General features: G+C 35.9%; 1 protein-coding gene and 1 long non-coding RNA gene across 8 annotated transcripts in view; one reads left to right on the top strand and one right to left on the bottom strand.

Moving 5' to 3' along the window:
* Window positions 1-16,073, top strand: part of KDM4C (lysine demethylase 4C) — a 280,297-nt gene that overhangs the window by 139,151 nt on the left and 125,073 nt on the right. For 5 of the 7 annotated variants that reach the window (XR_005931545.1, XM_030004370.2, XM_030004367.2 and 2 more), the window contains 4 exons: window positions 2,760-2,953; window positions 5,687-5,925; window positions 8,055-8,416; window positions 10,764-10,875. Coding sequence is in view for 6 of the 7 variants with exons in the window: in XM_030004370.2 (XP_029860230.1) it covers window positions 2,760-2,953; window positions 5,687-5,925; window positions 8,055-8,416; window positions 10,764-10,875 (907 nt within the window). In the remaining variant the exon portion in view is untranslated. The remainder of the gene's footprint in view (window positions 1-2,759; window positions 2,954-5,686; window positions 5,926-8,054; window positions 8,417-10,763; window positions 10,876-16,073) is intronic. The other 2 variants (XM_030004369.2, XM_030004368.2) reach the window with 2 other exon arrangements.
* Window positions 2,228-13,134, bottom strand: LOC121232664. The gene is made up of 3 exons (XR_005931547.1): window positions 13,029-13,134; window positions 12,879-12,880; window positions 2,228-2,241 (listed from the first exon to the last, which is right to left on the bottom strand). It is a non-coding gene; the product is annotated as an uncharacterized LOC121232664 (long non-coding RNA).

The raw sequence follows: 16,073 nt of genomic DNA, 5'->3' as shown, positions 1-16,073 counted from the left end.
AGGTTACTTTCAAATATTTCCACTCTTTGGTGCCTAGAAGCCTGTCTTCTGTATTTTCAGGCAAGCAGTAATTCTGTTGAGCATGAAGTTTCTCCATTACTTTTTACTTAGAAGTGTATGATTTTAAAATTTTTAAAACTTCTAAAACATTCTATGATATTTCTAACACCTGCCTGTTTTTCTAAAATCATTTGCAGTAGTTCTATCAGAATCTAGTGGAAACTGATCAAAGATTACTGGAAGACAGAAATTCTGTACCTCATTTAGACATAATTTATTTTGAGTCTTTTCATATATTATTATCATTCCATCATAGAATACATTTTATTTCTTGATGTGTTTTCTTCCTTGATACTTCAATGCTGACTTAAATAATTATTTTCTTCCAAACCACTGGAAGTCTTGGTGTCTAACAGCAAAAACGGTAATCCTCTAAATTTTGGGTTTAACATTTCTAATCAATGTGTAGCAACATGACTTGAATATGAAAGGATTTTGTGAGTAAATGGAGAGAAAATCCAGTGCTGGTTGTCTTTGTGTTACAAATTTCATTTTTAAAAGTTAAAAATATGACCGTGGACCATCTACGCACCTTTCCAGTACACAGAAGTATCTTAATTGCTTTTCTGTTACTGTTCATTGTGACTGATCAATGACTCTCTAAATCAGACACACTATTTCAAATAAGGTTAAGTCTTTCACAGTATATGTGTATATGTACATATATACATGTTGTTTGAAAAAGGAAAATTCTAATCATATTTTGGGTAAAAACTATCATTAAAGACAGCTGCATAAAATTACAGTTTCTATGTTGAATTATTTTCTTCTTTCCATTCCATCCTCAATTAGAGGGCAGTGTTGTGAATATACAGCATACTGATGTTGACATATTGAAAGTAAAGCATTTTTAATACATCTTGGATGCCTTCTTTTCATTATGTATCTTACAATTTTCAAGAGGAAGAAGGGTGGACTAGAAATGATAGGTGGAAATAGCAGGTAAAGAAATTTGCATCCAGTGCACGAAAAGCTAGCTAGTAGAAAAGTTGCATTCAGTCCCTTGTGTTTCAACTTTTCTATGATTAAACACCCTCCTTGTTTAAAAGGGGTGATAAAACTAGCTGTAGCAAACCAGAAAGCCAGGACATGCATTTACCAGGATTTTTTTTTTTATATATATCTTTGTTCACCTGAAAGAAAATACTGTCTCAGATTTGCCCTTTAACTGAGTCATTTAGCTATAACACTAAGTTCTTAAAAAGTTTTTCCATTTCAGACTCTATGTTTTAGCCAGTGAATTTGTTTTTAATCTGAATAATTGCACTGGGTTTACATGGCAAAGTTTTGGTAGTGTAGGGGGGCTGCAGCAGTGGCTTCTGTAAGAGGGGATCAGGAGCTGCACGTGTCAGAGCCAGGTTTAGCTGGCTCCAAGATGAACCCACTGCTGCCCAAAGCTAAGCCCATCAGCGACTCTGGTGGTGCCTCTGTGATGGCATATTTAAGAAAGGGTAAAAAACACTGCGCAGCAGCTGTGAGAGGGAGGAGTGAGGAAAATGTGAGAGAAACAGACATTAGAGTCAGGAGTGAAGTTGGGCCTGGGAAGAATGGGGGGTGAGGGTAACTGTTTTTAGTTTTGTTCTTATTTCACACTATCCTGATCTGTTATTAATTGGCAATAAATTAATTTAATTTCCTCAAGTTGAGTCTGCAATGGTAATTGGTCTGTCACCTCCCTGTCCTTATCTCAAGCCATGAGCTTTTTCATCTTATTTTCTCCCCCTGTCCTGCTGAGGAGGGGGAATGACAGAGCAGGTTGGTGGGCTCCTGGCAGTCAGCCAAAGTTAACCCACCGCAATAGTTTATGTGCTGTAGGCATATTGATTTACTTATTTCAGTCTCCTAATACTAAGTATTTTGGAGCATTAGGTGCAGTAACTTTAGTCTGAAAATTTTCTCAGCATCTACAGTATTCCAAGTGAAGACTCCTCTGTATTTTCATGATCACCATTAAAAGTTTATTCAAATAAGTCTAAAATATTCCACTCATATGCATAATTTGTAAAGAAAAGCAACGTAAAATTCTTTGGGGGGACTAAAATCAGGGACTAGAGCAAAGTTGATGAGGAAAGTACTGCATGAGATTTTAGGGTCTGCATTGCACAGAAGGTCAGGTTACATGTTTATAACAAACTTTTCTAGACCTTAAACATAATACTCTGCTCTCTTGCTTGTTTATTGCTCCTTGTAAAAAAACCTGGGGAAAACTGTAACTTGATACAGTACTCATATGCATTTTGTTTTGAAGAGTTAAAAGCTAGGACTGTGTATATGCCTGTAAAGACCTTTGGGTCAGGTGGATACTACATGAGTTATTTTTAAAAAGAAAATTATGATGCCGCTAAAGATACGTGCAGTCTCTGGATTTGACATGATATTGGCTTAAAATTGTCAGGAACAGGTAATAGAGCAAAAAGAAGTGCTATAGTTTCTTTTTGGTCTTAACCTGTAGGAGTTAATCAAACAATGGAATGTCCATAAGTACCTTTGTGGAATCCTAGTGTGTCACATTTGTTCAGATAGTATCTTCTCCTGAATGATCTTCTCCCCCCAAAGAAGTGAGGAAGAGGCAGAAAGGAAAATTTTTATTAAAGTACAGTTAATTTTCACATGTGGGATTTTTATTTTGGACTTTCTTTACTGCGAACTGCAGCATATTCCTTTACTTGTCACTTATAAATTCCTGTCTTCTCTTGCAGTGCACTTGTAGGAAAGACATGGTGTCAATATCCATGGACATCTTTGTGAAGAAGTTTCAACCAGACAGATACCAGCTGTGGAAACAAGGAAAGGATATATACACCATTGATCATACAAAACCAACTCCTGAATCAACACCTGAAGTAAAGACCTGGCTACAGAGAAGAAAGAAAATAAAGAACTTTCCCAGGTGGTATTTATTTTTCTTTATCCTCCATTTAATTGTCTTTAATATGATGTCAATTTCCTTTTTGTTTCTTTTTTTGCCACTTTATCAGATGTTTTGTTTTAATTAATTTACTTTAGACAAAGTTTGTTTTTCTGTTTTCTGCATTAAGATGAACTTGGGGACAAGCAAGTATTTTTTTCAGAATCACTATGAAAAATTAATTCAACTTACAAGTTATGTGTATAGCTAAAGTTACTGAGTATGGAGAGCATCAAAATGCATTCCAGTGTGGTATTTGGAATCTTTCTTTAGTAGAGATTATGTCATTAAAATTTTCAAGGTGTGGATATTTGCTAGTGTTTCTAGTGACATCTGCAACCAAAAGACAAGGGAGAAGTTGGAAAAACTTATCATGAAGCTGTGGCAGAATCCCAACAGCTGTGTGAAGTCTCTAGCAATAGCCTTAGCCCTCACTGCCACTTAACTCCAAGGAGATATCATGGCCTATTTGGCACACTCTCACAGTGCTGCAGCCGAAACCTCTCTGTGTCTACCACAGGTCAATCACAGATCATAATTTGGCATATGGAAGGCCTAGATCTAAGTTGTTGGTGTTGACACCACTAAGAAAATGAGGAGAAGAGTTTCTTATCTTGTCACTGAAGCTATCAAAGCTTTGACCTATTAAAGCAGTTTCATAGCTGCATCTTTTATCTTGGTGTGCATCGTGGTTTTTGTTTGCATTGCACAAACATTTTTTGTACACTAATGCTTTCCTGTCTTACTTAACAGGATCTTTATGGATTTTCTTATTCATTATCTAATAAAGATCTACTTAATTTCTAGCCTAGGGTGGGTGGTTTTGTTGGTATCTACTTACTGTGGAGTGCAGTTTGCTGGGTTAAAGATAGTGGTGGATTTTTTTAAGAACTTTTTCCTCCTTCAAATAATTTTACAATATAGTTACTTTTTTAACTTGTTCTTAAACTGAATTTCCTCATTTTCTTTGTAAGTTAATGTATTTCTTGAGGAAAATTATAGGCAAATCAACTTGTAAAGAAGAGGACCAACTGCCACTGTAGTGGAACTTTATAACTGAGAAATATAACATTGGCTTTGTTCTGGGTAAGAATAGTTTGTGGGGTAGAATCAGTTCTTGAAGACAGCCAGTGACACAGCTAGACAGCCAATTTGTTAGTATATGTATAATATTAACCTGGACACACAAAGAGAATAATTCTGTTGTTTAGCTAGTTGAATGCCATTTTGCCCTGTAGTAAGTTTTACTGTATGTATTGTACAGCATAACTGCAAATTCATGCTTGGACCAGCAGCGATTCATTTGGTAGTACCCTTACGGGTAGCCAATTTTAACTAAAAGCAAAGACTTTATAATAATCTTGTTGAAAGTTTTATCATAGCAACATGTGGGCTGATTTTGTGTACTTCGCTAATAAACACAATTCCAATGCTGTTTAATTCTTGAGTTGGCTTTTGGTCAGGCATGGTAACAATGCGTATTGCGAAGGGAAGATAAAATGTTTATTCAGCTTCATTTTGAGTGTAATGTGTTGACTGAAATTGTCATCATTCTGATTATGGGAATAATACAAGTCCAGCAGAGTGAAAACAGAAATACTGTCTGTGGAAATCTTAATGAATATAGTGACAGGGAGAGCTTAACTCTGAAGTTTATGGCTGAAATACTTTGCTACAATAGAACATCTAATGACTGCATGTAAACAGTAATAATACTTGCAGTTATATTACAGTGTGAACTGATGGGCCTCTCATACTTTGGCAAATTTTCTGGAAATTACTATTTTATAGAGAAGGTCTTGAAAGGTATATATTGGTGGACATAGGATAAAATGTAAGGGGTAGCAAAATGTTTTTCTGGAGAAGCGTATAGTCTAAGATGCAAGACATTTGTAAAACTCCTGTTTTACCTGCTGTAGTTGGGCTTTTATGACTAGCGTGTTACGAGTTTTGAAACCTGATGTGTGATGAAGCACATAAAAATTTCCTCCCATGTCACACAGTCGAATTTGAAACTGAGCTAATCTCCTGTTACTTTTATCCTAAGCACATAAATTGCAAACCAGTTTCTGACAGAGGGTGCCATTTCTCCTGCTTTAAACTTTCCCTTCTACTTCTGAGGGTGCAAAAACTTATGCTGAAGCTTTAATTTCAACTTTTTTACACAGCATTATTAAATGTATTGCTTGATATTGTAGCCATTCAAAATACTTGATGATCAGAATTTTTCCTTTCAGAAGCTTGTTGTTTGTGTTAAAATGCATACAAAAACTTCCAAGAAATCTAAACAGATCTGATTTTACAAGGTGTATTCAGACTAGTGCTTTATTAGCATTGGGGTTTGGAAATACCACTTGAATTTAGTGCAACTGACAAGTTTTTCTTCATTACTTTTATAAGAGTTATTTTCTTTCAGGTTCAAGAGAATGATTCATTAAAAAGTGGTTTGGATGCTGGTTAAGTAGTAGTACTTAATGTTATTTTACTTTTACAGTCTAATAACTTTTCCATAGAATGGTGATAAAAGATTAGAAGGTTAAATCCAATCAATTGTTAATCTATCACTTAATAAATTGTAAACACTATCTCAACACAAAAAGATGAAAAATTGTCAGTTTTTTACCACTTTAAGCAGGTGAAAGGGACATACATATTGGTAAACGTTTTATCTTATCCAAGACAGACATTCTACTCTGACAGCAATATCTCTTATAACAGCTTCCAGCACACCAGATCGCGATCTAAAAAGCTTAAAACTCCAGAGGACAAGAGAGTATCTGCTAAGGTAGCTGGTGCAGAAATCATAGCGACTGAAGCAGCTACTGATGGCTTCAAGGTCAGTGAAGAACCTGGAAAAAAAGTGAGACTGGTAAACACAGGAGTGCCTTCTGGGGAAGAAGAAAACCGTAGTAGAATGCAGCTGGATCAACATTTATTGGATAGTGTCAAGGTTGCAGGTGAGATAAGGACTGATTATATTTCACATGTAAGTTGTAGGCTGTTGATACTCTAATGCCAAAAATCAGTGGATGTTAAAGCATAGTATTATCCTAAGTAGCATATTAAAATACTTACGTATAAAGTTGTGCAGAGAAGATTGATATTCAGTAAGAGTGAGAAAATGCCAAAATTAATATTCTGAGCTGACAATAATATCACCTAAACTATTTTAATGAAGTGTTTTTTAAAGGGGCAAAAAGGATGCAGTTTTGTAAATTTTATTTCTTCAATAGAGTGATATGTTTTACAGCAAAATTTTTTTGATATGGAAATGATACAGAATGTCTTAACACTTAGGTAAACAGTACAGAACATATATGCTTGTAGTATGCTACATGTATTTTCATGAAGAATGTTGCATATTAGAAATGGTATATACTTTTGCACAAAGATGCTCTATTTTGAGACTTATCACTTCCTGTTGAGCTGTCTGACAATGCAAGTTATAAAGGCCATGTCAAGCCAAAGATGGTTCTTTTTTTCCCCACAACTATTTTATACTAATAGACTTGGTCTGTTCTGGACTTTATTCCTTCTATTTCACATTTAATTCTAGTTCAGGTGTAGTTTCACATTCCTGTTCAGAAAGGCAAACTGCAATTTTAAGGTTGTGAGCAGTCCCATTTGGTTTTATATTGATACTGAAAATTTACTTGCAAATTGTGTATAGAGAGTATTTCCCTGTTTGTGAACATTAATGGTTATGTTAATGGTTATTTGGAGATGGTAAACACCAGGATTGATCCACATAAAGATAACAAAGACAGTATTCCAGTGTGGAGGCTTAGAAATTACTGTGTACAAATTAGTTGGTGCTCTGTCAAAGCCTTTCCAGGTCTGTTCTAATGATCTTTTTTTTTTAAAGGTGCTATTCCTTTACAGCTTCCCCCAACTTTTAATAGAGGTTTGGAGAGTTCATGACCATTGAGGGACTAGTATTTAGTTAGCAGCCATTCTGTGTTCATTGACAAGGGAAGGAAAAGCAGAGAAGAGTGGAGAGCTGTCCTCTTTCCTTTGTGCTATTAAGAGGTGGTGCCTAGAACTTTGTAGGGAAAAGAACCTGTTTAGATATGATGGTGGAAGCTCCAGTACTCACATTGGAGATGGTTATTTACCTTGCATTATCTCTGGCTAGTATGTCCATTATGCTCAATTGAGGCAGTACTCTTCGTACCCAGAGATTATGTTTTAGTATTGGATAGGCTTTGTATTACTAAATTTTATCTTCATTTGACCTGAAAAGGGAATTTTACAGAAAAGCAAGTTCAAATAACCATTGTAAAGAAAGAATGGGGAGGGACTTTGCAGAGACTGTTTTCTTTAATGCCTTGGACCTGCTGCTGAATCAAAATTCACTGTGGTGTGTGCCATAGAGTTCTCCAGGAACAGGCTTTTTGGGTAACCTCTCTAACCCATTGTTCTGTCTATCCCATGCAAGCATCAGCAGATGAAGAATTTTGATAAAGTCCACACAATTTCACCCTTCAGCATCACTGAAGTATAAAATTATGCTAATTGTTGAAATATAAAATTATGCTAATTGTTGAAATATAAAATTATGCTAATTGCTTTTCATTTTTAGACCAGTGCTGCTGTTTTCAAAATATTCTTGGTATCTATTTAAAATACATCTTCCTAATTATAAACCTTTAATCTTGTTTATTGTCATTTTAAAAACAGGCATAATAGGTATAAATGCAGGGTATAAAGTTCAATATACCAAACTTTTATTTTTTTTATTTTCCAACTAGTCAAAGTGCCTGTGGGCTGTCAGAGTAAACAAGCTACGTGAATATTGATTATTTTGAATGACATGAAGACCTGTTGTAATACAAATATAAAATACAAAATACCAATTAAATGATTAAAACTGTATTTCACACTTCAAACTCAGAACATTTACATTTAATTTATTCTTTGATCAAAGCTATACTCCACAGTTGTGTATGTCCTTCTACCAAATACTTTTCTGTATGATTTCTAAATGAGGAACCATGCTTTGAATTTCAGTACATCAGATCATTTCGAAATGAAATACAGTGATATAAAGTGAGATTTATTAACAAATCGTATTCTTGATCTATAGGAGGCATCCATTCAGACTCGTATTTGAGCCCTGTTCCTGTACTAGAGAAAACAAAAATGGAAGACAAGGACAGGACAGATTCCAATCATCCTCTCTTTACATTTGAAGATTCTGTGGCCTGCATACCCGCTTCTGATAGCTGTAGAAACGAAGAGAGTTTGAAATCTCAGAATCAGTCTGTTTCATCCATACCATACCATAAGTCCGAGGGACAAGCTTCTGAAGCAGAAAACCCAGATAAGGAGGAAAATGTCCCGATAGAGGGTGATGTGAGCGACTTAGAAAGTTGTGGAAATAGCTTGGAACATGGAGAAGTGCCCGTTGTAAAAAAGGATGAAGAAGATGGCATGGAAACATTGAGTGTATGTGAAGCAAATTACATCGTTATAGTAATATATTCCTGATTTAATGAAATGTGAATGAACATGTTTCTAATGAGACCTGATATCCATATTAAAGCACTTAACAATATGCATGATTTTAATCAGATGCTAATTTGAACATGTTTTGAAGTGTTCAGGCAAGGGTAGGAATTTGGATCCAAAAGTAGGATGTTTCTGGAGGTGGCTTGTTGACGTATTTTCCCTCTGATTTTAGATACCTAGTAATTTCACTTTATATTGGTGAATCTGAACTGTCAGCAACTATTTTCAAGCTATTCCTATGTTCGCTGCCTGCCAGTATGAGCAAGGCTATCCGTTTTAATTATTGCTATTGATGTGAAATTGAAATTATTAGAGATGAGTACTGTATTTGGTATCACCTACTTGTGTTTCAAAAAAAATGGCTGTTTTGACTGAGTATTAAGGAGACTTAACAGTGTGCTAGTAAAATGTCAGCAGAATGGGTTGATTCTGAGAGACTTACTATCTAAGGGCAGAACATATCAGTGTGGAAACACATGGTAATGTATTTTTGGACTGATGCCCTTCTCAAATGAAGAAGTGGATGAAGCGAAGCTGAGGAGCATCTCTGCATTGAGTTAGGTGGAAACAAAGTTTCCTTTCATTCCATTATATTGTCTCACATAGTTTGTAAAAATCTTATGGACTTCCTTGCTTTAGTTGAAACTGTATCCATACTATTGAAGTTGGAGAAAGTGAATCTTCAAGACATGGCTATAGAAGGATAGTACAGATTTCAGGGTCTGAAAACTGCTGTTCTTGGATTTTGGAAATGGCATAAAACATGTAAAGGAAACACTTGAAGAAAAGATCCCTCTCATAAAAGGAATATGTTTTTTTAGTTTTTAAATGGTAGGTTTAATAATGTTTTCTCATTGAGGCACGTACAAACTTACAGTCTTTTTTGACTCTTGCTATTCTGCTGTGAAGGGTGGGCAGCTGACTTTAGGAAGCATCATGAAAAATTAAGCTGTGGTGGTAGTCACAGGAGCTTTCTGAGTTGTGAGTTCAATCCCAGTTTGGCAGAGTGAGAGCAGGAAATCCACTGTCAGATTGCCCGACTTAGTGGGAAATATATTTCAGAAGCCAAATTAAAATCATGCTGACCCTTTCACAGACATGAACTGTGCACTAATGATTTTTTGTTGTGAGTTTTAGTAATCTGGGCTCCAACCCTTCTGCTGTAATAATAAGGAGCACTATAAACATCTCAGTGTTTTAATCATCATGTAGCAGAGATTATATTTATCTCTTTCTGTGCCTTTCAGCCATTTATATATGAGATTTCAGATATTCTCCAGTATAATTGCATACTCTTTCTTTCTAAGTGAAGAATTGTGTGGTACAGATGCAATTAAAAAGTCTGATCTTCTTTCCCTTTTTACTTAGTTGGTAACGTTTTCTAGGTCATAAACCTGTCCAGTGCTTTAACCACATCTTCCTCCCTCTGCTTATCACAGTAAATATGATGTTTTGTGATTTACTTCCCATTTTATAGTAGTAATTTTCAACCTTCAAATCAGTAAAGGGGCATATGTGTAACCTGCTAGGTTAGATTCAGGGTCTTGAGGAGCTGTGGTCCATAGGAATTGTGTGAGACTGTCCTTCCCACCCTTCTGCCAGTGTGCTTGCCTTTCCTCTGCTCCTGAACCTCCAGATACCATCAGCAGCTTTTTACTTCGTGATTCCCCCACTGGCACTCAAATACAGAGTTGTGAAAGCTGCGCTTCTAGAGTTTGTAGTGTTGGCTTTAGTTCTTGAAGCTTGGATAACTTTAAGCTGTAGTACATAAGGATTCTTGAGGGAGGAAAGAATTTCCTCATATCCCAAATCAACATGTTAATTGCATATCAGGACTCTTAATTTCTTACCTAAACTCCAGATAATTTTTTTACTTCCTCAGGAATTTTGCACTCTTTCACAAATGATGTCAGCAGGTTTCTGCCTCATTTTCCCAGCCACGTTTAGTGGCTGTATTGTACTTCTGGTTCTGCAGAATTGTTTGGGCTGTTCTTCCTCCCAGACATCACCTGAGCAAACCAGGACTGATGCTCTGTAATTTGGGAAGTGCTGCAGTAACTTACACCTCAGACCATTTGTGTTTGACAAGGATTACTCTTTTTTGATTAAAGTGTATATTCTGAATTAGAGACAAATGTTTTATTGGTACACTAAAGGTGCTTCAAGTACCCTGATAGTATTTACAGAATTGACATCTGTGCTCATTTACAGAAGAATGTTTTTGTTCATCAAAATTAACTTTGCAGAATTACATACTAAATTAGTTTTGTTTTTTCCTTTTCAGTCAGCGGAAGTTGAAAAAAAGAAAGTATCTAAGAGTTGGCGTCATCCACTAAATAAACCCCCAGCTAGATCTCCAATAACTTTGGTTAAACAGCAGGCAAGTAGTGATGAAGGTGAGTGTACTATTTATTATATTTTTCTGATGATCTTTTTCTGTGATTATGAGACACCATATATATAGATATTTGCAGAAGCAACCAAGATGAAATAATTTCTTTCTGCATGGGAAATGTAAACAGTGAGGCCTCTGAATCCACAGACAGGTCATGTACTTTTTGCCTGTTTTCACTCAAATTCTTCTAAAAACATTGGATCTGTCTTTGCAAAGAGCTCTGAACAGTAAGATGTCATTTAAAACAAATGTATTTGCCGATCAAATATTCCTTATTAGAACACGTAGCAGTTGTGTTTAAGAACAAGTTTTTAATTCTGCAAATGTAGATAAAAGTAACATAAGAATCCTTTGAATACAAATCTTAGGTGTAAGCCCTAGTCCCCTATACTGCTTTAAAACCACTTTTTCCTTGTTGTCTGTTTTTTGATAGACATTGGACATTTGGGAGTCAGTGTCTTAAGATACTATAGTTCTCATTCAAGAAAAAGGCTACTGACTTCTGGGTATCATCAAAAGCTTATCAAGAGAGTTTACATATGTCTTGATTTCTAGGCTTCTGCTTAGTTTCATATGGAAAGAAAGAACATGTCTCTCCCTGTAGTTTCGGTAAATCATTTTTACTCTATTGATTTAAAATAATAATGTAAAAGCTGATTTTGATGCATGTGTCATCTACATGTCTCATATCTCTATATCTGCTTCGAACTGTATCTAAGTAGTGTGCAGGTTTGCATGTAGTGAATAGTGTGCAAGACGTTGAAAGTAAGTACTATATTTTCGCAAACATAAAAAAGGTGCAAAAACATAGTTCTGTTTTTAGACATAATGAAAATAACCTTTGTGTATTAGAAAGCAGCAAAAGGTCTCATCTCTGTTTGCCCGGCTAAACAATTCTTGAGAATTTTTCTTAGAGCAGTTTTCTGCTTACTTTTAAGTGGCAGAAAGCAACTGGAAGCAGGGTAAATGGCCCTCCTGGGAATGCGTAGACTGGGCTTCTGATTTGACATTTAGGTACTTTAAGGAATTTTATTTTATTTTATTTTAATGCTGAGTAGTGACCACAAAATTCCATTGTTTAATTAAATTGAATAAATAAGAAGCATAATGTTGGGCAATCATTTTAAATACACTTGTCCGGATCTTCACCATAGATTGCAGATACGCATGTTATTGTATACTGTACAGTACCTTCAGGCACTTCAAGCAATAGAGTGAAGTACAAATTAAGAAAAAGAATCATGTCCATAAATAATGATGATAAATGACAGTGATATATAGAACAGGTTCTGTGCAAAATAAATAAGTAAATACTTCTGCAGCCATGAGTTTTAGTGCTCTGTAACTAGATACCGCAGTGATCAAAAATATTAAAACAATACTTGGAATGTCTCAGATGCTCTTTCTGGGAGCTTACTTGAGTGCTTTAACTTTAGAGAGCCATCATCTAGTGCAGACAGGCTACAAAAGCTAAGAAATTTACCCAAGATAGGGATTTGCTTCTCTGAAGTAAATAGAAAAAGTAAATCTGCTTTACCCAGCAATCACATATACAGCCAGCCAAAGTTGATGAATAAAGCTACTTTATTCTATCAAACATGGCTTGTGAAGCTTATCAAACTGTGCATCAAAACTATCCATCAAAATGGAAAACAAATACATTCCTTTTTCATATTGCCTTAGTATTTTAGTTCTGTAATGCACAGGTTTTTCAGGTACTGTTCTCCAGAATCTCCTCACTTAGCAGAAATGGAGTTTGGTCCACATACTCTCCTTAGACACTTTGATACTCTGTGTAGTGCAGAATGGGCCTGGCATCGCGTCTGTGGCTACACATCTGGTTCCAACATTGCTGTATGCTTCAGTGTCTACCTGCACTTTGTACCTGCATTTTGCTTGGAGCTCTTATTTTATACTTTAAATGATATAAGAGTCTTGCTGGGCTTCCTGATCTTTTTTTTTCTCCACAATTATTACCTCTAGTCAACAGTACCTGTTTCTTACAGCTACAGATAAACTTTCTTACTTCAGAGAGAGACAGCATGCCTGTTAATTGATTCTTCTTGTAACTGAGGAATATTATGCTTTCAGTTAGCACCAATTTAGCCATTGTTGAGCTAGGTGCTGTAATTTTAACTGGTCGGTCATCAATACATCTGTTACGGATGCATGACTAACCAAATCCAACAGATGTTAAAACTCAGATTTATTCTTCAGCAAAAGTTAGTTAGAAGTCTGGTAACATTTTATAAAACCACAGGCTCAATGATGTAAAGAGAATTAATACTACATGGCTGACTTAAGAATCCCAAGATTTAAAGTGATGGCTCAAAACGCGCGTATCACTCACCTAAAAGCTGAGGGCTCTCTCCCTCGAGGAGTTACCTCGGGCGGTGCCCCGGCCCAAGGGGGGAGTCCCGAACTGCAAACCCGCTGCTCCGAGGAGGACTGCCAACGTGTCCTCCGGCAGGACCCCGTTTATACCCCTGTCGAATCTGACCTGTGGTCATTTAATTCTATTGGCTAGTAGGGTCACCTCAGTGTGCCTGGTGCATCTCGATTGGCCAGTTCAAATTTCAACCTGCAGCCTCCAGGGCTTCCTTCCCCTTCTCCCTTCCTGGAGAAGTTTTGTTTCCTGCTGGCAGGATGGGGTGGGCGGGATGTACTGCCACAACATCTCCCTCCTTGTTCCAAGCCTGAAGTCATTCATTGATTTGCATCTTCCATCTCACTAGTTTGGGAAAGCCATACCCTCTCTTTTTTATCTGAGCTGCAGTTTTGCCAGGCATGATACTTCAATTAGTTGTTAAGCATCTTTCTGAAAATTAGAGAAAGCTTAGGCCCATGATCTGTATCGTATATGGATATGTTTGCATACCTTGAGGGCTAGACAGTGTATTTCAGAAAGTGTTATGGTAATTTACACAAAAAGGATGATACTAATATTAAGATTCATATAGTAAAGTAATTAAAGATTTAAATATGTGGTAGGTTGCAGTGAAATTGCTCTTTTTTAATTAGAGTTTATATTCCTTTTGCCTGCTGGTTCTTTTTCAACTTTATAGCTAAAACCTAGTCTAAAATTCCTGTTTAAGCATGGATTGCATATGATATAATCTGGCTAGATGATGATGTGATGACACTGGTTGGTTAATCTCAAGGATTCTGCTCTTCATTTGCTGCCTTATCCAGTAGTTTGTCAGCTTCCTGGTGTCTTAATTTTGTGTGAAAGTAGGAGCATCCCAACAAGACATCATATACCTTCCAATCTTTCCTGTTTACATGATGATTGTCCTTCTGGTAGTTAAGGGTGTATTTTTATTAGGAAAGAAAATGTTGTCTTAGAATAATTTCAAGTAGCTATTAAGCACCTGTCTGCTTATTGATTGAAGGAAGTAATTAAGAGTTTTATTGGAAATGGCAGTTATTGGTATTTCCTAGCTGGAACTGGAATTTGATATTACTTTAATGCATCTGTTTCTCATTGTGATGTAATTCATCAGCATGCTTTTGTGAGAACACCAGAAGACAAACAATAGGTTTTGGGAGAGCAGAATGTTTACATGCAAGACAGAGATTGAAGAACTGCTGAGGCAGACTGGCAAACTGAAGCCTCATTAGCTTTCCTGGCACATGCTGGCATGCGAGTTAAAGATATGTGGCTAGATGAGTGCCAGTCAAAGGAGATTTTTCTGATTATATTCAAGAATGTTTGTTGTTGGGTATCAGTGGAGTAATCAGTATCAATGTACTAATTACTATATTCCTCTTTATGAAGGTGCTTCATCCATATTCTGGAGTTACCAGAAATGTAATTCAGCATGCCTACTTACTCAGTTCTTGTTCTCTGTGTTTTTTTGAACAAAAATGATGCTGATAATGGCTATGATACTATAGTCTCTAGGTACCATAATTTTTGAGTTTACCTATTCCTTTACAAGGAGGATTTGTGTATTGATACATCAGTTTACATTTTAATTCATCTGGGTCCAGTAAAATCATAAATGTAAACAAAATGGAGGAAGAAGAAGATAAGTGCTAGTGCTGTTATGAAAAATTAACAAATGGGGGCTTTATAGTTCATCTGCAAATCATGTCACTTTCCACAAGTTGGATAGTCTGTAGCCATTTCTAATACAGATAAATTATATTCAAATTAATATATTTGAAGTCCTTCAGATACTAGGGTTCTATTAGGAAGTTTCTGTGAATAGAGGTGATCAGAGGCTGTTAACAATTTGAGGGCAACATTCTTTGACACTGTCAGATATTTCAGAATCATAATTTTGCTAACAGAATACTATCATATTCAACAGCATGAACGTTGTTCATTCAATTCAAGCATGAAGCTTGAATCTTAGCAGAGACTTTCTGGATTTGCTATAATACAGAGTCCTTTGGCAGAAATTATTTTTTTCCCACAGGATCGCTTGGACATTGAGTTTTGTGTTTTCTTTTTATCACTGCATATGCTTCTTTATGTGTATGGTTTTTTATGATCTAAATGTTTCTTCTACAGAAAAATGATCAGTTTAATTGTTTCTGTGTGGTCTATTGGTGTTAATTTTATACTTTTTTTTCAGTCTCTCTGAAGCCTTTCTCCTATATATGTCTGACTTCTGAGTCTCCTTTATTATGATTGGTTTTGTGGAATTAATGCCTAAAGGACTGAGCAATGAGAAGTACTGGGGACTGCGGAATCAATCCCAGAAATTACAGCTCAGGCTTCCAGTTTAGAAAAATAAGTACAACAGTACAGTGTGAGCTGTATGTCACACTCAAAATACTAATAATTTTTACATAATGAACCTTGGTCTTATTCTCAATGCGGTATATTAGCTTATGGTAATATTATTCTTTTGTATTTAATGCAGTTATATTTCTGCTCACTTAAGCAATAAAAAAGCAAATTCAGCAGAAGGAGCAAGCATACTGGCTTTGGATGCACATTGATTGGTCCCAGAGATTTCTTTCCAGCAATATTTGGGCACGCAACATTAGAAACTGTTTTTAGATTCAAGTTGACTAAAATCTGCCATAGCCCTAAATGATATAATAATAGTGTATAGATTGAATTCAGTATGGGTTTCTTTGTATATGGTTTTTAGTGTTTTAAATATGATTCAGAAGTTCAAATTCATTTTGCTTTTGTTACTTTGTAAGCTAAGGAAACAGAGAGAAAACTATTGTGAATGGAAA

Source organism: Aquila chrysaetos, chromosome Z, assembly GCF_900496995.4.
Source record: "Aquila chrysaetos chrysaetos chromosome Z, bAquChr1.4, whole genome shotgun sequence".
Taxonomy (NCBI): Eukaryota; Metazoa; Chordata; class Aves; order Accipitriformes; family Accipitridae; genus Aquila; species Aquila chrysaetos.
Note: the sequence above shows the minus strand (reverse complement) of the source record. Positions and strands in the feature narration are given on the sequence as shown.